Below are 21,691 nucleotides of genomic sequence, written 5' to 3' on the forward strand. Positions count from 1 at the left end.
GGAAGTAATGGTTATTTTATGGATTCAAGCCAGGACTTTTGATGGATGGAAGCTAACCCTTTATGTGCCCCTTCTACTTCTTTCAGATGAGTCAGGGAATTCGTCCGAGGACAGTGAGTCAGAGGATTCGCCGGAGAAGAAGCCTGCCTGGGCGGAGAGAACGGACCCCGCTACGGCCCGTAAACAGGAAGAAGAGGAGGACCTAAGGGTGGAGAGAGGAAGAGCAGAGGCAGTGGCCGCCGCAGCAGCCCAGGCAGCAGCAGCACAGCTCCAGCCCCCCAGCAGCCCTAAGGAGAAGGAGCAGCAGCAGGAGGACAAACTCCCTGAGAGGGAGCCTGAGAAAGATGAGGCTGAGGAGCAGCCCCAGACGCCTCCCATGACCCCTGAACCCGACAGACCCAAGGAAGAGGACCCCCCTAACCTGAAATCCCCCAGGCCTAAAGCATCACGTAGAAGTAACGTTGGAGAGCCAGAGAGGAACACCAACAACACTGGCTCTGAGATACCCACCAAAACCATCATCACCACCACTCCCAACCACACTGAGACGGAGTCGTTCCCCAGCCCATGCCCCCTGAAGAGGCAGGATGAGCCCATGGTGGTCCTTCACTGTCTCCCTGCTGAGCACCTCCCCAGCATGCCAGACCTCCCCATCATGGACTCCGACACAGACTCCGCCCCGGAGGAGGAGATCTGCAGGGAGGAGCGAGGCGTGGCCAAGCGTAAAGCCACCGACCACAGGACACCGGACAAGAAGGTGCGTCTAGACTGGAGGGAGGATACTGCCAGAATGTCATTGCCGGGCGGGAGGCCCCATGACTCGCCGGGCGGGAGGCCCCATGACTCGCCGGGCGGGAGGCCCCATGACTCGCCGGGCGGGAGGCCCCATGACTCGCCGGGCGGGAGGCCCCATGACTCGCCGGGCGGGAGGCCCCATGACTCGCCGGGCGGGAGGCCCACGACTCCAGAGGGGAGACTGGAGTCGGGGGGACTGAAAGAAGAGGAGTGTCTGACGCCAGCGAAGGGTAAAACGGAGCCGGAGGTTAAAACAGAGATGCCTGCGCTCACTCCGGAGGTGCGGTGTCGAGGTCCAGGAGAGGGAGGTTTCGCAGGAGGTCAGCCCAGGTCGGAGCAGCCAGACTATGGGGCAGAGGAGGAGCTGATGCCCCAGATAGGGCCTGAGGCGCTGGTCTGCCACGAGGTGGATTTGGACGACCTGGATGAGAAGGACAAGACCTCAGCAGAAGACCTCCTAATGATGATGAGCCAAGGGAAGGTCCATGCTCCCCATCCATCCAATGCCTCCTCCCACCACCCCCAGACCCACAACAACTCTCCTCCGTCCTCCGGTGGCGCTGCTCCTCCACAAGTCTTTTCCCCCACCTCGGCCCCTAGCCCTGATGAGTCTATAAGCACCAAGAGTGAGAGCGACGTCACCATCGAGGTTGACAGCGTAGCTGGGGAGTCTCAGGAGGGGCTCGGTGATAATGAGTCGGCCAACTCCAACTGCTTTGAAGCCAACACCAGCTCTAGCAACTCCAGCATGTCACTACAGGAGAGAGACACCAAGGACAGAGGTGGGTCACACACAGACTGGCATAGAATAGGCTATATCCATTTAGCCTTGCGTTGGGCCAGTAACCGAAAGGTCGCTGGTTCGAATTCCAAAGCCAACTAGGCAAAATCTCTGTGCCCTTGAGCAAGGCATTTAACCCTAACTGGTTCTGTAAGTCGCTCTGGATAAGAARGTCTGCAAAATGACTCAAATGTATACTACCGTTCAAAGGTTTGGGGTCACTTAGAAATGTCCTTGTTTTTGAAAGAAAAGCACATTTTTGTCCATTTTAAAATGACATCGAATTGATCAGAAATACAGTGTAGACATTGTTAATGTTGTAAATGACTATTGTAGCTGGAAACTGCTGATGTTTAATGGAATATCTATAGAGGCCCATTATCAGCAACCAACACTCCTGTGTTCCAATGGCACGTTGTGTTAGCTAATCCAAGTTTATAATTTTAAAAGGTTAATTGATCATTAGAAAACCCTTTAGCAATTATGTTAGCACAGCTGAAAACTGTRTTTCTGATTTAAAGAAGCAATAAAACTTGCCTTCTTTAGACTAGTTSAGTATCTGGAGCATCAGCATTTGTAGGTTCGATTACAGGCTCATAATGGCCAGAAACAAAGAACTTTCTCCTGAAACTCATCAGTCTATTCTTGTTCTGAGAAATGATGGTTATTCCATGCGAGAAATTGCCTAGAAACTGAAYATCTCGTACAATGCTGTGTACTACTCAATTTACAGGACAGCGCAAACTGGCTCTAACCAGAATAGAAAGAGGAGTGGGAGGCCCCGGTGCACAACTGAGCAAGAGGACAAGTACATTAGTGTGTAGTTTGAGAAACAGACACCTCACAAGTCCTCAACTGGCAGCTTCATTAAGTCGTACCCGCAAAACACCAGTCTCAACGTCAACAGTGAAGATGCAATTCCGAGATTCTGGCCTTCTAGGCAGAGTTCCTCTGTCCAGTGTCTGTTCTTTTGCCCAACTTAATCTTTTTTTCTTTTTTTTAATTGGTCAGTCTGAGATATTGCTTTTTCTTTGCAACTCTGCCTAGAAGGCCAGCATCCCGGAGTCGCCTCTTCACTGTTGATGTTGAGACTGGTGTTTTGCCTGTACTATTTAATGAAGCTGCCAGTTGAGTACTTGAGGCGTCTGTTTCTCTGGTAGTGCCAGTTTGCGCTATTCTGTGAATGGAGTAGTACACAGCCTTGTATCAGATCTCCAGTTTCTTGGCAATTTCTCACATGGAATCGCCTTCATTTCTCAGAACAAGAATAGACTGACCAGTTTCAGAAGAAAGTTCTTTGTTTCTGGCCATTTTGGGCCAGTTTTATTGCTTCTTTAATCAGAACAACAATTATCAGCTGTGCTAACATAATTGCAAAAGGGTTTTTTAATGCTCAATTAGCCTTTTTAAAATGATAAACTTGGTTTAGCTAACGCAACATGCCATTGGAACACAGGAATGATGGTTGCTGATAATGGGCCTCTGTATGCCTATGTAGATATTCCATAAAAAATATGCCTTTTCCAGCTACAATAGTCATTAACGATGTATTTCTGATCAGTTTGATGATATTTTAATGGACAAAAATGTGCTTTCCTTTCAATAACAAGGACATTTCTAAGTGACCCTAAACTTTTGAACGGTAGTGTAAATGTAAAAATGTGTCTTGCGAACAGTTCCCTCACACGTTAGTTTTTATACATATTTTACTTATTGCAAATAAGGTTTTAGTTGTACACTCATGGGGAAACATCTCTGTCCTCTGAAATGAAAATACTCAATATTCTCCCTTTTATCATTAGGTCAGAAAAGGTTGATGGACTGCAATATGAGTTGTTCTGCAAAGAAGCAGAAGCGCAACCAGAAACGGCCAAGCACAATGTCCAAAATGGAGAAGAATGGAGCAGGTAAGTCGCATGGTTTGATTTAGTAATGCACCGATATGACATTTTTGGCCAATACTGATATCCGATATTTTCCTTGCCAAAGAAAATGATACTGATAACCAATATTTAAAATTTAAGCATTCTAGTACAGTTAAATAGTTAAKACACACATGGACGCAGCGGTCTAAGGTACTGCATCTCAGTGCAAGAGGCGTCACTACAGTCCTTGGTTCGAATCCAGGCTGTATCACATCCGGTCGTGATTGGGAGTCCCATAGGGCGGCGCACAATTCGCCCAGCGTCGTCCAGGTTTGGCCGGGGTAGGCCATCATTGTAAATAAGAATTTGTTCTTAACTGACTTGCCTAGTTAAATAAAGGTTACACACACACACCACACTGTCACTGTGTCCGTTACCATCTTGTCCAGCTGTGTCTAACATTTCATGTAAACCCTGTTTCTTGTCTGCATCGAAGTAGCGGTCCTTGTACATAGCATCGAGCATGGTGGCGACACAGTAAAGAGAGTGCCACCGAATCGCTAGTTCACAGCCTGTGTTGCCAGTTTTGTTGAGCAMGCGTTTCAATGCCATGACAGAGGGTATCACATCTGCTGCAGACGAAGTTGATGAGCTTATTTCTCCAGTCAGTTGTTCGAATGGAGCTAGGAATGTGTTAATGTTTCCAAGTATCAAACATGTTCTCAAATGCCATTGAAATGGCAGCAGTGGTATGAAAACCAGCACATTTATGAGCATGAAATACGACTTTCCTCAGTACGAAATCCTCGACGACCGACTGCTGTCAGACTCGGCATGCTCATGGGGCTGATATCGCTGGTCCAAACGTCAGTCGTGAAGCAAATAGCAGTGACGCTATTACTGTGTAACTCCGTTCGGGCAATATCTGAAAAATAGCGCACTTGGTAACGCTAGTGTGTACTGGTGCTCGAAAAGTCGCGAAAGCGAGCATCACCCACGACAGAGAACGGTTGATTGTCAAGGGCAATGAATCCCATTATCTTGGCATTAATTGATTTCGCCTTTGAGTTGTCTCGCTGAAATGTTCTTACTCTTTCAAATGACTGTTCGACTTGTTGACTGCTRGATCTACACAGCAGACGTTGTGGGCTAGGTTAGGAATGCTGTGTTGCATGTGTAGCGCKAAATTTTACGTGGTGTCATTACTTTATGTACCTACGTTGTATAGGTATGCACGTCAGCTTTGACATAGGTTTTGCACATCGGCGTTAAACTAGACATCGAGCCAATGTTGACATTTTTGGCTAATACCGTCCGATTCTGATATTTTCACCAATATATCATGCATCCCTAGTTTGATTCCATTAATGACAGGCCGTCGTTTGGCATCCATCCTGCCCTACGTCGACTCACCTAAAAAAAAAACATGTTAATGGTTGAATCATTCTTGACTGTAAGGTGATTTATGGGTTCAAATAAATGATTTAAAATGTGTGTCCAGAGTACAGCAGTGACAGTGAGGACCTGGCTGTTATGGACCCCTCCTGTAAGAAGACTCCAGTGAAACACTCCATGTCTAAAGGAAGCCTGAAGCTGGTCTCGCCCAACAGTAAGGAGTTAGAGAAGGACAAGCACAAACACAAGCAGTCCTCCTTCCCCTCCCCTCGCACATACAAGTGGACCTTCCAGCTCAGTAAGTAGAACTTATCACTAATCAGGGGTGTATTCACTATAGAACCAAACACGGAAGGACCTACCTAAATTTATCCAATAGAAACTGTTTGTATTAATGATTACATCCCTGTTTATCACACTGAGCTCAGGTGTTGAAGAATAACAATAGCATCCGGTTTCCCAGACAGACTTAGCCTAGTCCTGGACAAAAAATCCCCTTCAATGTAGATTCTCTATTGTTTTTATAACTAGGTTTAATCTGTGTCCGGGAAACCGTCCCTGGGGTTTGGATTTTAGCTTACATTCTGTGAATATTCTTAAACGTAATATTATATTTACTGTGGTAAATTAAATGGCTTCGAAAGCACGCATAGCTTTATAGCTGAATGGTCAAACTATGTACAGTTGAAGTCTGAAGTTTACATACACTTAGGTTGGAGTCATTTAAAACACGTTTTTCAACCACTCCACAAATTTCTTGTTAACAAACTATAGTTTTGGCAGGTCAGTTAGGACATCTACTTGGTATCACAATTCCAGTGGGTCAGAAGTTTACATACAATAAGTTGACTGTGCCTCTAAACAGCTTGGAAAATTCCAGGAAATGATGTCATAGCCTATCAGAAGCTTCTAAAGCCAATTGACATAATTTGAGTCAATTGGAGTTGTACCTGTGGATGTATTTCAAGGCCTACCTTCAAACTCGGTGCCCCTTTGCTTGACTTCATGGACAAATCAAAAGAAATCAGCCAAGACCTCAGAAAAAAAATTGTGGACCTCCACAAGTCTGCTTCATCCTTGGGAGCAATTTCCAAATGCCTGAAGGTACCACGTTCATCTGTACAAACAATAGTACGCAAGTATAAACACCATGGGACCAAGCAGCTGTCATACCGCTCAGGAAGGAGACGCGTTCTGTRTCCTAGAGATGAATGTACTTTGGTGCGAAAAGTGCAAATCAATCCCAGAACAACAGCAAATMAACCCTGTGAAGATGCTGGAGGAAACGGGTACAAAAGTATCTATATCCACAGTAAAACGAGTCCTATATCGACATAACCTGAAAGGCCGCTCAGCAAGGAAGAAGCCACTGCTCCAAAACGGCCATAAAAAAGCCAGACTACGGTTTGTAACTGCACATGGGGACAATGATCGTACTTTTTGGAGAAATGTTTGATGAAACAAAAATAGAACTGTTTGGCCATAATGACCATCGTTATGTTTGGATGAAAAAGGGGGAGGCTTGCAAGCACGGGGGTGGCAGCATCATGTTGTGGGGGTGCTTTGCTGCAGGAGGGACTGGTCCACTTCACAAAATAGATGGCATCATGAGGGAGGAAAATGATGTGTATATATTGAAGCAACATCTCAAGACATCAGTCAGGAAGTTAAAGCTTGGTCGCAAATGGGTCTTCCAAATGGACAATGACCCCAAGCATACTTCCAAAGTTGTGGCAAATGGCTTAAGGACAACAAAGTCAAGGTATTGGAGTGGCCATCACAAAGCCCTGACCTAAATCCCATAGAAAATGTGTGGATTTGTGGGCAGAACTGAAAGCGTGTGCAAACAAGGAGGCCTACAAACCTGACTCAGTTACACCAGCTCTGTCAGGAGGAATGGGCCAAAATTCACCCAACTTATTGTGGGAAGCTTGTGGAAGGCTACCCAAAACATTTGACCCAAGTTAAACAATTTAAAGGCAATGCTACCAAATACTAATTGAGTGTATGAAAACTTCTGACCCACTGGGAATGTGATGAAGGAAATAAATCTGAAATAAATAATTCTCTACTATTATTCTGACATTTCACATTCTTAAAACAAAGTGGTGATCCTAACTGACCTAAGACACTTTCACTTTTTCAATTTTTACTAGGATTAAATGTCAGGAATTGTGTAAAACTGAGTTTAAATGTATTTGACTAAGGTGTATGTAAACCTTCCGACTTCAACTGTATTTGTTCAGATGGTCTCAGACGATTACAATAAGAACCTTTGTGTCTCTCTGAGCAGATGAACTGGACAGCATGACAAGTGCTGAGAGGATTTCCTTCTTACAAGACAAACTACAGGATATAAGGAAGTATTACATGTCACTCAAGTCTGAAGTGGCCTCCATAGACAGGAGGCGGAAGAGGTTAAAGAAGAAAGAAAGAGAAGGTAGGATGGCTTTACCTGTTCCATCCCAACTCAGACCAAATGTTACTCTTGTCCTCAGTCATGTTCCAGAGCAAACTGCTTGAATAGCTTTGTATTGAAATGCTTTTGTTTTTGAATGATTCCTTAATCAAATTTTGACACGCACTACAAAGTATTATTATATGCTTACAGCGGTCTAACCTGCTCTCTTCCCCCTCCTTCATTGTAATGGTATGCTTTGTTTCCATGGTCTCTTTGCTCACCACAATATTGTGCAGATAATGAAAGATGGATACGGCTGTCTAACCTGCTCTCTCCCTCTCGCTCCCAGTGTCCCACACCACAGCTTCAACATCGTCTGGCTCGTCAGACACTGGGATGAGCCCCTCCTCCGCCTCACCGACTCAGAACACTGTGGCTGTCGAGTGCAGGTGATGACACGCCTTCTCCCCCACGGTTCCCATGACGACTACCCTTTCCTACCATCCCGCTGCCTCCCTGGAGACACGGTTGTGTCCGAAATGGCACCCTATTCCCTTTAAAGTGCTAATATTTTGACCAGAAGCCAGTGTTAAATGACCAGAGGCCCTCGTCAAAAGTAGTCCACTATATAGGGCATAGAGGTGCCATTTCAGGCGTACCCACGTACTGACACACCAGAGCCAGCGGCCAAAAGCACTCGACTGCCCCCTCTGTCTCCTTTCACCCCCCCATCCCTCCCACCACTTGGCCACTCCCACTTCTTGCACTTCCCTGCCTTGTAGATATTGTGGTCCACCTACTGTAGTGTTGTCAGGAAATGGATTCTACGTGAGTTGAATGTAAAGGAAACCACAAACCCCAGATACTCCTAGCCAAACCCCTTCACTCTCCATCCTTGAACAGTCCATGGCACTTTTCTTCTTCTTACTCTGTCAGAAACAGATATAACCTCCTCTGGTTCCCCAAACGGGAGCAATCTAGATTCAGTAATGAATCAATGATGTCTATCAGCAGAACCAGACATACACAATGTATGTAACCTACAATGTAAAGGGTCCCTACCCATGTTAATAATGGTCACTTAACCACCATGTTAATAATGGTCACTTAACCACCTTGGACATTGTTTGCAAAAAGGTCAATTATGTTCGCTTGCTCCATCAGAACTGCCAAAGTACATGTGTTACAGCAGATTGCCCTATTTTGGAAAAGTGGGACAAATTCAATTGCGAAAGGGAATGTAGTTTACTGAAAACTGCAGCCGTTGTCTTCCATTATTGCAGTGTGTCATCACAGATTAATTATGAAAACTATTTTTGGATCTCTTTTTAAGAAAGTAATAAAAAAAATGATTAGAAAAAGGTTTATTACAGTGGAACACAGGAGAATGTTTTCAGTGGACTAATTTCCTTTGCGAGTGTATTGTCTTTTTATATGTAATTGCAGAGTTTTTATTTTAGTATGGAAAATTTCAAAAAGTATATATCACAACAGTGAAGTTATTTAATGAAAGATTTCTAGCCCTGAAATTTTGTGTAAAAAAGGTTTCTTGCATTGTTAAATATATTTATTCTGTCAGTGGACACATTTTAGTATTTTTTACAATATAGAGACACGAACCTTCCACAGTTTGGACAATGGGAAATTCTGATATTGAAAGAATGTTGTGTGCTCATCTAAAAGCAGACTTTGACTGTGATGTTTCAATTGGGTAGCTACTGTGCAGTACATGTTTCCCCCATTTTCAACAGGGCCCTCAACTTTCTCAACATTTTTTTTTTTTTTTTCTAGATGGTTTTTGGGGAACACCATAATAATTTGGTGGCCTTCACTTTGTTTCTTGGTACTTGTATTTGTTATAATTTAAAACATCTATTCTTATTTCGACATGAGTTCTGACCAATAAATAAAAGTTGCTTAAGGAATATGTATGTGAAGCCCAGAGGTTTCTTACGATTGTTTTTGTATATAGATCTTCCAAAACCATGAATTRGAAAAATACATTTGACAAACTGTAAAGAATGACATTATTTTTTTAAACCTCATCTTTGTACTGGTATATTAAAAGCTTTTTTTATGGCAAGTTGGTAGAAACATTCACGCACACAGACTGACTATATACTGACCCAGTGGGTTTCAGCATTAGTCTGAAACTAACCCTACAGAAGAGTCATGAAAGCATTCAGAACATTGACATTTTTTATGCTTTATAGACTTGTGAAAAACACAGAACTTCCTTAAAAGCTAAGTTTATCTACAGATTCCTGGATGAAGGAAAGAAGGTATTAAGATTACCTGAGCAAAGTCTTTGTATCTTAATGTAAAATAAGCAGAGCTCTTCATTTCTAATAAAGTTTTTAAATATTTCCCTTGTGAATTACTGATCATTTTAGAGGCTGACATGTGGACGGACACTCCGAGGGACGTTCTGCGTCCACCTCTGTCCTAACGCTTACTGTTATTTCCCCCAGTCAAAATTAACACCTAGTCATTCTAGTTTTTATTTTTTACATTGTAGAATAAGTTTAGACAAAACTATGAAATGTAATCAAAAAAGGGTTAAAATCAAAATATAATTTGAGATTCAGCTTTGCACTCTCAACCAGCTTCATGTGGTCAACTGGAATGCATTTCAATTAATAGGTGGGCCTTGAGTTAATTTGTGGAATGTCTTTCCTTGTGTTTGAGCCGATCAGTTGTGTTGTGACAAGGTAGGGGTGGTATATGGAAGAACAGCTCAAAGAGAAATGACAGTCCGTCAACGAGGAAAATTATGAACTTTAAAGTTTAAGTGCAGTCACAAAAACCATCAAGCGCTGTGATGAAACTAGCTCTGAGGACCGCCACTTTACGCACTTTGTGCGTGTGTGACCAACACTACATGCTGCGTTTAGAGTTTTGTTCTGTACAGTTTAGCGGTCAAACAAAATGGGAAATTTACCAGTATACCCAGGTAATTTTATTTAATGAGTGTTGCTCAAGAGGGAACAGCTGGATGATGGTCAATGTTACAAGACATTTACTTGCAAATATGGATTTTTATAGGAAAAGGGGACAATTAACAATCCCAAGTTATTGCTAGTATCTTATTCTTAATTCACATAGACAAAGAATAACTTACATACACTATAATAAACAAAAATTCACATCAAAACTCAGCATGATCTCATACATCATGATCAGGCTTTTCCTTGTGAGGGCTCATAACAGCCCTCTGGTTAGAAGTGTCCAAGCAGTCATCAGCCTGAGAAGTAGATTATGTACGTTAGCCATCCGCTGACTCAGCTTCATGGTGGTGTGTAGATCGTGTTGTGATCAGACTGGATGGGGGCCTGCTGGCGTTATGTCCATGTTTAAAGGGCGGTAGTTCTCTACCGTGGTCCCATTAAACCTGCTTTTTGTGCCATGGCTTCGTTCTGCTGGATGTGGTACTCCTGGAAGCGCATGGAGATGCGCTGGGTCATCTTCAGGTACTTCTGTAGGCAGCTCACTGAGGGGGAAACCAAGACAGTTCTATGACATCACATATTATACCTCTTCAAATATTGGTGTCCACTGCAAAGGCTTCTACTCCAACTAAAGAAGCTAACCTGGTATGATGTTACTTTTAACATACAGGAACATTCAGTGATAACATTTTGTTGAGGAGGAATGGTACCACATTGTGTCCTATTTTACCCAATACTTAACCTCATCTCCAGGCTCAATTGCTACAGAAAGAGATCCTTCTGGAGGATGAGATTATCCACTTCCTAGCCTCCAATGATGAGACAGGATTTGGAAGGATGGCCACAACAACTTACTTCTCAGACATGAGTATGGGAAAAGGAAATGTAATGGAGATTGACACCTCGCATCATTCTCAAAGCCCATTGGAGGAGAAGGTCAGAGGGAAGTGAACTCTGACTTTCTCATTCAATGGGTTTTGAGAAGGAACTCTAGAAAACATCAAGGAAGTCAACCTACCTCCTCTGGCTTTACTTCTCTAGTGGTAAAATCCTTCACACAGTCCATGAAGCAGTTCTCTGTGAGTTTGTTGTAGGTGCCAAGAAATTATTTGAACTGTGAACAGAAACAATATTTTACGAATGCATTCATTTAACACTCAGATTAAACCAGATTGAATTGTGTGTGAGAAGTATCCTCACGGTATACCTTTTAAATCTGGTCTGCCTGTTACCTGGGCAGCCATGGTGGTCAAATTCGAGATTTCTGTTGGATTGAAGTTACACACATGATGTAACTGGTTGAATGACAGCCCTATCCATGTTATGTATGATGTACGTTCACTATAACTATCTTAGCATAGGGAGTACTGAATTACCAAGATAGCTAGCTAGCTATATATGACACCTGCCCATACATTCATAGCAGCTGCATAGTTGAAGGCTTTTTGTAGTGTTAGCAAGCAAGCTCAGTATGCAGCTAAAAGCTCCCAAGCTGATCTGGTAAGGTTCACAGGCTAACTATATAGCCCAGCAGATCCAGTTAAGCCTTTGAAAACACTACATACATTTAGATATCAAACTGTGTGCACAAAATGCATGAACAATCACCTTTTCTTCAACACAGCAACTTTGTCATTCAGCCACCCATGTTCCCGAAGGACATGTTGTGAAAAGGGGACTGCAGTGGATGAGGCTTGAAAGGTAACGTTACAGAATATTCTATAATCATTAGACATTGTTTTTAAAAAAAATCTAGAATAATGTTACATATTTTATACGTTCGTGTGGATATGTATGACATTCAAAATCGAAAAATAATTTGTCGAAAACAACTGAAATTTCTAATTGTGGATATAGTGTTACTGAATAAAAACTCCGGTGTGACACGAGGTATGTCTCAGTACCATTCTAGTGTTTATCGCTAGCCCCCCCCCTTTATTCCAATATAAATATAAACCGCACTTGTTTAATTATCATTATTTTGTTGGTTACTGCTTATATTGTGTTTTTGGATTAACTTTCTCACCCGTGGTTGTTTAATTATTATTTTGTTTAATGCTATTTGGTTTTTTTTGGTTAATGTTCTGATCCGTGGAGTCCCTATCATGCACAGCAGATAGAGATATTTCACGAACGAGATCATGTCCTTGACCGGAAGTTACTGTTGTAAGCAACAGCTGCTGTGTTTTCATATTGTCTCATAGTAGCTAACAGTAGAAGCTATGTTATTTCTCGATTCTGACATCAGGTTGTATTCTTTTCCCAACGATTGTTTAAAATAGCACAGGTCTAGCAACTTCTTACTTGGTTTGCTGTGCTGTTCTTTCAACCTTTTAGAGGTGCCTACTAGCTAGCAACCTAACGTCAACAAACAATTATGTTGCGGGAAGTAAAACATGTTAAGATAAAATCAAATTGTATTTGTCACGTGCCGAATACAACCATTACCGACTAAAAGGGGAACCCAGACGCGAGCCTACCAGGCTAGCTAAATGGAGCACCAGCTGTTCTGGATGACTGTGTGAAAACGCTCTCTGTAGCTGATGGTGGTGTACTCCTCAGTGCCATTGGATGAATCCCGGAATAAATTCCAGTCTGTGCTAGCAAAACAGTCCTGTAGCGTATCATCTGCCCACTTCCGTTTTGAGTGAGTCACTGGTACCTCCTGCTTTAGTTTTTGCTTGTAAACAGGAATCATGGTAGAATTATTGTCAGATTAGCGAGGGAGAGCTCTGTGTGTGGAGTAAAGGTGGTCTGGGGATTTTTTCCCTTTTGGTTGCACATGTGACATGCTGGTAGAAATTAGGTAAAACGGATGTAAATGTGCCTGCATTAAAGTCCCCGGCCACTAGGAGCGCCGCTTCTGGATGAGCATTTTCTTGTTTGATTATGGCCTTATACAGCTCGTTGAATGCGGTCTTAGTACCAGCAAGTTGCAGAGAACGACTGCATTGTTTGTTTATCTAGCTATCTAACAACTTGCAAGGCAAGTATTACCCGGTCACGTTCATATTACCCACCTTGATGCTGCACACTCTCCCACTGTGGTTCCAGCAACAGGTAGGCTACCCAGTTACCTTAGTCACTTGCTTTATTTAAACAAATTAAGAGAATAGCCTTGACATATGTCATTATTTAAAAAAAAGTTTATCCTCATTGGTTAGTTACGATAAGATACTTTATTGTCAATTTTTGTGGAAACTACTTTTATAAGTTAGTTGTGGAAAAATGTATATTTMTCTGTCTCCCCTACTTTAGCTTCTCCAGAACCTTCCAGCCAGTGGAGGGAAGGAGGGAGTATGAGACCCCAGCTCCTCGCAGGTTCAACCCAAAGCCCACACTCTGGAACACCACTAAACTCCGGAACACCCAGAACACTACACAGCTGCACAGCTCCAGGACACAGAATACACCTCACACAGCGCAAGGTTAGTCATCAAAGTGTCTTTGCATCTGATAAGTTGTCATGGTCTGGGTTTGAAATAGCACCCTGTTCCCCATATAGTGCACTATTTTTGTGCAGAGCCCTATGGGCCTTGGTCAAAAGGAGTGCACTATATTGGCCCTATAGGGAATATGATGCCATTTCGGATGTAGCCATGGATTTCCAACAGATGTAAGAGTCATTTTCACCACTCGGGGGCAGTAGTGTCACTCCAACCTACTGGTTCTGTAGGAAGCACAGGATTTTGCAGAAGGCTGGAGATTCTAAAAAGGAAGTGTTTATTCACCAAAAAAATCTGAAAACACTGTTTAATAGGCTGCAATGTCACAGTTTTTTCCTGTCCTTGTTTATTTTGGTGATTGCTATTTCCATTTTTCACTCTCTTGATGAGATGGAATACAAGACAAGCATGTTACTTTCAACCTCAGTTCTTTAAACTAATAACCATTTGCCTTCTGTACTCCTCTGTTTGGCAACCTCTCATTATCATTAGTCGCTTTATGTTGATGCAAACACGACAGATTTCAACTGGGCCATATTCACCACATTATTGCAGTCAGGTCAACACACACCTGTCAGCATCTGCATTACAGAAAATATCTTCAAATGTTACCCACCAAATTGAAAGCCTGCGTTGTACAATGAGCCAGACTGCGTTGCATGCTAAACTAAGTCAAATGCATGTTTGGAATTATTGTCTGACAATATATATATAATTGGATTCATTACAAGTAGGCCTACGGCTGGTTTATTAACATGTTGTGAGATACAACGATAAACACGTGCAATACATATAGCTCATGTTTTGGCGGCCATTCAATTCTCCGTCTTGGTTTTGTCATAAACATACATAATGTCCCTGTGTTTGGCTCTGTTGGCCGGGCACCAAGACTACTCGGAATTGTTACAATGGCTGCCGGGCCTCGKTCGGTCTCCCTCTCGTCTCCCTAGCCACAAGCTTCGGAATGCAGCCTCCTCCTGAACATTGGAGATCATAATTAGATCCATACAAAGCACCACTGACTATTTTAAAGCCCACATTTACTGTAAAGTAGGAAAACACACACCGCACGGCATGAATATATCAACTCTGTACCGCTATTATATTGTGCTGGCTGCTAATATCCATCCAGTTACATGGGAAAATTAGGTATGCTCCTCTCTTCTGGTGTAAAACTCAATTAAAGGTCCAAATGCAGCTGTTTTTATCTCAATATCAAATAATTTCTGGGTAATAATAAGTACCTTACTGTGATTGTTTCAATTAAAATGGTCAAAAATAAACAAAAATAGCTTCTTAGCAAATAGCAATTTCTCAAGCAAGAATTTTGCTAGGACTGTCTGGGAGTGGTCTGAGTGGGAGATGGGGAAAAATGGAAAATTAGCTTTTAATGGTCTAACTCATTTGCTGCCTGGTGATGTCACCAGGCAGTCCAAAACTCCATCCCACCAAAACAGGCTGAAATTTCAGGCGATCTTTAAAACAGCTCTTACACTAAATGGGCATTATCATAATTTTTCCCATTATTAATCCAACCTAATAGTTTGGAAATATATATAAAGCACAGGAACATCTATTTTGTTTACTGTACTGGGCCTTTAAGCATGAAACCATTCAGGTGAAAACAAATGTCACTGGCTGGTGCACAGCTGTGCAAATAGACAGACAATGCCCTTCAGTGTTCAATAGAAATACAATGGAGTTTAGTTTATTGATAACCCCACCCTCTTGAAATACTTTGTGAAATAATGGTTGGCTTTTTTTAAAGGTAGAAAATAATGTTTTTACTGATGTGGAGGTGATCCTTAATAAGAAACCTATTTGAAAAGCCCCAGGTTTGAAGAAATTAGTTATTGTTGATGTCTGACAACAACAGAAAGGCTGTATAAGTATTACTATTCTATCCATTGTCATTCAACCACAGGCCTAGGCTATTACTGGCTTGTCCTCCTCCTCCTTTGTCCTCGGTTGAACTGTAATTTGTGTGCAGGCAGCAGGCTACATGTTTGGTAGGAAATGTCAGTGCCTGGTTCTCTGTTACACCTGTGTGAGAGCCTTGGACAATCTTCCCCTTGAATCTAATCGGCCTCCCTCTAGAATGGTGCTGCTCGCCAATCTCTCTCACACAAACATGCACACACACACCAATGTGGAATTGCTTTCTCAGGAGTGGAGCTGTGCTGCTTAGTGACCATGGTGATGGATGTGTGGGTGAGAATGGAGTTAATTATGGCACAGAAAGCATCAGTTTGTGTGTCTGTGTATGGATCACTGAGTGTGTGTGGGGGGGGGGGGGTGTTGGGAGAATTGGGAAATGCATTAGTCTTGTAAGATTGACTCGATACCCTTGCTTTGTTTGGCCAACTGACCAGTGTTACTAGATCAGCCTCCCTAAGCAATACAGCCAGCAATGCAGCCAGAGGGACACAACAGTGTTGATAAGGGAATGCACTGAATCAGTTACAGGCATTTGACATTTGTATCGAATAACTGTCTGTCCAATGTGTCCATATATTTTTTAATTGACTTGGTCAGGTCACAATATATGTTCATATAGTCCTTTTCTTGAAGATCACAATTGATCATTACTTGGTTGCAATTACTGTCGATTTAGTTTGTTCAAGATGGACTTAAATGTTTATGAACTGTGAATGGCTGGGTACAACAGTGATGTACTGTACATATGTGGTGTGACTCTCTGGTTATTGTAATGATTAGTGCATGTTTAAAGGAGAAGGAGTACGTTATGCCATAAGATGTCTGAAGGGGCACCATTTTGTATCTGGTAGTACCTCTAAGCCAGTTGTCATGGCAACCATGCTATTTCTATTCCTCCTTGCACCTCTCGTTCTCTCTTTTTAGTTTTAACTCTACAGCTGCCAGACTGCGCTCACTTTGGGGATTGGCTATTTTTAGTCCATGCCTTTGTTTCTCAACACATCATCAAACCATATGTGAAACAACCCATGCCCTGAATGATTCAGGCCACTTAATTATATGATTCAGGTCACTTGGTTGCTGTCACTCACATTGTCTGTACAAAACAGAACATACTTTTTTACATTATGTAAACCCTTTTGGCATAATGACACTAGAAGATAATTGCAGATTGAGAAGACCAGGGTTATGTGTGAAGCGTTGTTTTTAGAATCTATTCATTTTCAATATTTGATCAATCTCACTATAGAAATCGACAAACACAAGTGAGGACAGTTCCTTCGTCAATCATGATGACCATGGAATCTGATTTGGTACCCAGAGACCCATGGTATCTGATTTCTGTTCATAAATGTAGAGGGACTAGCTAGATGTAGCTGAATTCTGGCTCATGAATGCCTCATATTACCTGTCTCGCGTTGTAGTTGCCATAGTCTTATTCTCATTATTGATTTAACATTAAGCAATCTGACTGGAACACACTGCATTACATCTCCAAGTGTCCTCAAGAAACAGTCGGGCGGTAGTCTCCTATTTTTAAAATGTGATGTCATCAAGTAGTTCATCATCAGTCATGACACATACAGAATCAGTCCCAGCCATAACAACATGCACACACACGCACAGTTGGAGCATTCATCTGTCAGCCTGGACCTAATTCAGATGAATTACACGGCCTAATCGTCTCCTCTGAGGGGTCTTTCCTCTAAGCCTGTTACAGCGCCAGATCAAATGAGGTAATTGCCTCCCAAACGGCACCCCATCCCCTATATAATGCACTACTTTTGACGAGGGCCCATAGTGCACTACTTTTCACCACAGCTCTATGTAGTGAATAGGCTGCCAATTGGGACGCAGTCCAGGTAATTGCTTTTCTTGTCTGAATAAGAACACAGCAGCCTAACGGTGAATTCACCGGTGTCTGAATTTTGGATAGCTTTTGTAGACTCATAATTAAACCAGTGGAACACCTTTATGATAAGCAAAGGAAATGTGTTAATGTATTTGGTAACATCTACTTTCTTCCCAGTGACCCATTAATAAATGTAGTTTAGTTAGTTACCATCAGCCAAATCCACCATTCGGTTTGAACCCTTATCATTGATTGGATTCCGAGCTTCCATTACAGCCCCTGAGAGATAGGATTTAGAGTCATGTCTGACTCCTGTATTATGAGGAAGTGTCTTTTGAACAAGATGACCAGGTACGGAACTAAAAGAAAAGGAATTCCACTGTGTGGAAGCCATATATAGACCTATGCTCAATGTTGCTTTGTTTGAAATGAGTAGGCAGAATTCTTCCAGATGTTTAGCAAGTATATTGCTTTGTTTATTTGTGTATTTGCTCACATAGGGTTGAAAGTACTGTGAACTTTCAATAAATTCCCTGGTTTTCCCAAAATCTCAGTTGGAGAATTCACGGAATTAGGAGGGCATAAGCAGGCAACCTGGATCCTCCAACCAGGTAATTTATTGAGAGTTCCCGTAATTTTGCAACCCTAGTCACACAACATCCCGCCATAATGACATTGTAATAGGCACTTGACTCTACTCAGAGTCATTATATTTATTGTGTTGGTGAATACAGTTTGTTTCCACAGCAACAATACATGTGATATTTTCCAGCTGTAAACAATGTATCTGTCTGACGTCATTGGGCTAAGCAGCTGTAAAAGTGGTTTGGGAATTTGTTTGGAAATATCAGCAGACGTTGGACTTGGAAAAGACGACACATGGCTGTAAAAACTGGGATGCAGGAGCGTGTTAAGAATACAATACAATACCATTCAATTGGTTTTCTTCCTACTTGTCCAACGTTGATTCAACATACCAGTAGTATATATGGTAGTCATTGTTTTAGTGGGAAGAGACCGTTCTCCTATGACCCATTTGACCTTTGACCAGAGGAAATGTTTATGCTGGACATCCTGCAGACTGACAGATTGACTGTCTGTTGTTGGAGTGCACCATCCATCTGTTTATTTAACTGTTTTCACTGAGCTGATGAAAAGATACTATGGCAAATTAACACCAACACCAACATGCACACTCTAACTCACTCAACTATTGTTGTATTGTACATTTGATATTGTAAATGTGTAATTGGAGTACTGTCTTGTATTATATTTGATGTAGGCTGTTTTGTTCTGATGTAATTATGTTTGGACCCCAGGAAGAGTAGTTGATACTAAACATTCCAATACATTGATGACAATGACTAAATACAACCAGTATCATCCATCTGACTAGCTAGCTTAGAGAGAAAAGCCATTTGGATCCAACAATAAATATTGATACATTTGCTGTGTGACACATCTTCAAGCTAGAACATGAACACACAATGTAGCATAGCAAAATCTCTACAGAAGAGATTGTGATGAAAATGTAATAAGAAACCCAGGAGGCTCTGTGAAGCAATCAGCTCATTGTGTGATCTGAATGACTGTTTCCATGTGTGGAATACTGAGAGAAAGGGAGATATAAAGTGCTGATCTGAGCTGAGGCAGGTGGCTGATTGCTGCTTTCTCTCTCTGTCTCTGCAGGAAACTTCTGGAGGCCCTCTCTAACAACAGCAGCAGCTTGGCAGCCAGAGGTGTGCAGCAGCAGTTTTCTTAGGGTTGCCATAGCAACACCCACCGATTGCTACCTGCAAACAGTGCAGTCCAGGTAAGAGGGGGAAAAAATATTGTTTGTCATGTTTTCACGATTTGAAAACATAATTGGCTATGTGACTATTTCCTCCTCCCAAACAAAAACATGCATTGGTACCATACCTGAGGCATTGTGCACTTTAAAAAGAGTTGTATGATACTTATTCTTCATAATGTTTAGCCAATAAATATTTGACTTATTTTTTACATTGTAATGTGCCTTCAGAAAGTTTTCACATCCCTTGAATTTTTAATTAATCAAATAGATATGTATTGTCACTGTCCTACACACAATACCCCATAATGTCAAAGTGGAATGATGTTTTTRGAWTTTTTTWWAAAATTTATTAAAAATGAAAAGCTGAAATGTCTTGAGTCAATAAGTATTGAAGCCCTTTGTTCTGGCAAGCCTAAAAGTTTCATGGACTCTGTGTGCAATTATAGTGTTTTAACATGATTTTTTAATGACCCCCTCATCTCTGTACCCCACACATGCAATTATCTGTAAGGTCCCTCAGTTCAGCAGTGAATTTCAAACACAGATTCAACCACAAAGACCAGGTAGGTTTTCAAATGCCTCGCAAAGTACGCCACCTATTGGTAGATGAAGAACTCAGACATTGTATATCCCTTTGTGCATGTTGAAGTTATTAATTACACGTTTGTTGTATCAATACACCCAGTCACTACAAAGATACAGCCGTCCTTCCTAACTCAGTTAAAGGAAGGACACCGCTCAGAGATTTCACCATGAGGCCAATGGTGACTATAAAACAGTTACAGAGTTAAATGTCTGTGATAGGAGAAAACTGAGGATGGATCAACAACATTGTAGTTACTCCACAATACTAACCTAATTGACAGAATGAAATGAAGGAAGCCTGTACAGAATACAAATATTCCGAAACATGCATCCTGTTATCAACAATGCACTAAAGTAACACTGCAAAAAATGCGGCATAGCAATACATTTTTTGTCCTGAATACAATGTGTTATGTTTGGGACAAATCCAATACTCTTCCTGGGGTCCAGCAAAATTAAGGCAGTTATAAAAGTGTTTTTTAACATTACAATACATTCATAACAGATTTAACAAGTGTGTGTGTGCCCATGGGACTACAGTCGTGGCCAAAAGTTGAGAATGACACATATTAATTTTCAAAGTTTGCTGCTTCAGTGTCTTTAGATATTTTTGTCAGATGTTACTATGGAATACTGAAGTATAAGTACAAGCATTTCGTACGTGTCAAAGGCTTTTATTGACATGAAGTTGATGCAAAGAGTCAATATTTGCAGTGTTGACCCTTCTTTTTCAAGACCTCTGCAATCCACCCTGGCATGCTGTCAATTAACTTCTGGGCCACATCCTGACTGATGGCAGCCCATTCTTGCATAATCAATGCTTGGCATTTGTCAGAATTTGTGGGGTTTTGTTTGTCCACCTGCCTCTTGAGGATTGACCACAAGTTCTCAATGGGATTAAGGTCTGGGGAGTTTCCTGGACATGGACCCAAAATATCGATGTTTTGTTCCCCGAGCCACTTAGTTATCACTTTTGCCTTATGGCAAGGTGCTCCATCATGCTGGAAAAGGCGTTCATCACCAAACTGTTCCTGGATGGTTGGGAGAAGTTGCTCTCGGAGGATGTGTTGGTACCATTCTTTATTCATGGCTGTGCTCTTAGGCAAAATTGAGTGAGCCCACTCCCTTGGCTGAGAAGCATCCCCACACATGAATGGTCTCGGGATGCTTTACTGTTGGCATGACACAGGACTGATGGTAGCACTCACCTTGTCTTCTCCGGACAAGCTTTTTTCCGGATGTCGCAAACAATCGGAAAGGGGATTCATCAGAGAATTTCTTTACCCCAGTCCTCAGCAGTCCAATCCCTGTACCTTTTGCAGAATATCAGTCTGTACCTGATGTTTTTCCTGGAGAGAAGTGGCTTCTTTTCTGCCCTTCTTGACATCAGGCCATCCTCCAAAAGTCTTCGCCTCACTGTGCGTGCAGATGCACTCACACCTGCCTGCTGCCATTCCTGAGCAAGCTCTGTACTGGTGGTGCCCCGATCCTGCAGCTGAATCAACTTTAGGAGACGGTCCTGGCACTTGCTGGACTTTCTTGGGTGCCCTGAAGCCTTCTTTACATCACTTGAACCGCTCTCCTTGAAGTTCTTGATGATCTGATAAATGGTTGATTTAGGTGCAATCTTACTGGCAGCAAATATCCTTGCCTGTGAAGCCCTTTTTGTGCAAAGCAATGATGACGGCACGTGTTTCCTTGCAGGTAACCATGTTTGTCAGAGGAAGAACAATGAGCACCGCCCTCCTTTTGAAGCTTCCAGTCTGTTATTCGAACTCAATCAGCATGACAGAGTGATCTCCAGCCTTGTCCTCATCAACACTCACACCTGTGTTAACGAGAGAATCACTGACATGTCAGCTAGTCCTTATGTGGCAGGGCTGAAATGCA

General features: G+C 42.2%; 1 protein-coding gene, 1 long non-coding RNA gene and 1 pseudogene across 7 annotated transcripts in view; 2 read left to right on the forward strand and 1 right to left on the reverse strand.

The window, feature by feature from the left end:
• Positions 1-9,603, forward strand: part of LOC111963468 (AT-rich interactive domain-containing protein 4A) — a 49,734-nt gene extending 40,131 nt beyond the window's left edge. For all 4 annotated transcript variants that reach the window (XM_023986924.2, XM_023986926.2, XM_023986923.2 and 1 more), the window contains exons 20-24: positions 87-1,577; positions 3,379-3,483; positions 4,943-5,134; positions 7,130-7,276; positions 7,587-9,603. In XM_023986924.2, coding sequence (XP_023842692.1) covers positions 87-1,577; positions 3,379-3,483; positions 4,943-5,134; positions 7,130-7,276; positions 7,587-7,690 — 2,039 coding nt within the window. In that variant the 3' untranslated portion in view covers positions 7,691-9,603. The remainder of the gene's footprint in view (positions 1-86; positions 1,578-3,378; positions 3,484-4,942; positions 5,135-7,129; positions 7,277-7,586) is intronic.
• A 570-nt stretch (positions 9,604-10,173) lies between these two features.
• LOC111962999 (mitochondrial import inner membrane translocase subunit Tim9-like) lies at positions 10,174-11,429 on the reverse strand (annotated as a pseudogene).
• Positions 11,430-11,808: 379 nt separating this feature from the next.
• LOC139027681 (uncharacterized) lies at positions 11,809-20,294 on the forward strand. 3 transcript variants are annotated; one of them, XR_011479802.1, is made up of 4 exons: positions 12,344-13,245; positions 13,444-13,613; positions 19,111-19,234; positions 19,728-20,294. It is a non-coding gene; the product is annotated as an uncharacterized lncRNA (long non-coding RNA). The 3 variants fall into 3 exon arrangements; XR_011479801.1 differs by lacking the exon at positions 12,344-13,245 and adding an exon at positions 11,809-11,886 and having other exon boundaries at positions 19,111-20,294; XR_011479800.1 differs by having other exon boundaries at positions 19,111-20,294.
• The last annotated feature ends 1,397 nt before the right edge of the window (positions 20,295-21,691 follow it).

Source organism: Salvelinus sp. IW2-2015, linkage group LG4q.2 (genome assembly GCF_002910315.2).
Source record: "Salvelinus sp. IW2-2015 linkage group LG4q.2, ASM291031v2, whole genome shotgun sequence".
NCBI classification, from domain to species: domain Eukaryota; kingdom Metazoa; phylum Chordata; class Actinopteri; order Salmoniformes; family Salmonidae; genus Salvelinus; species Salvelinus sp. IW2-2015.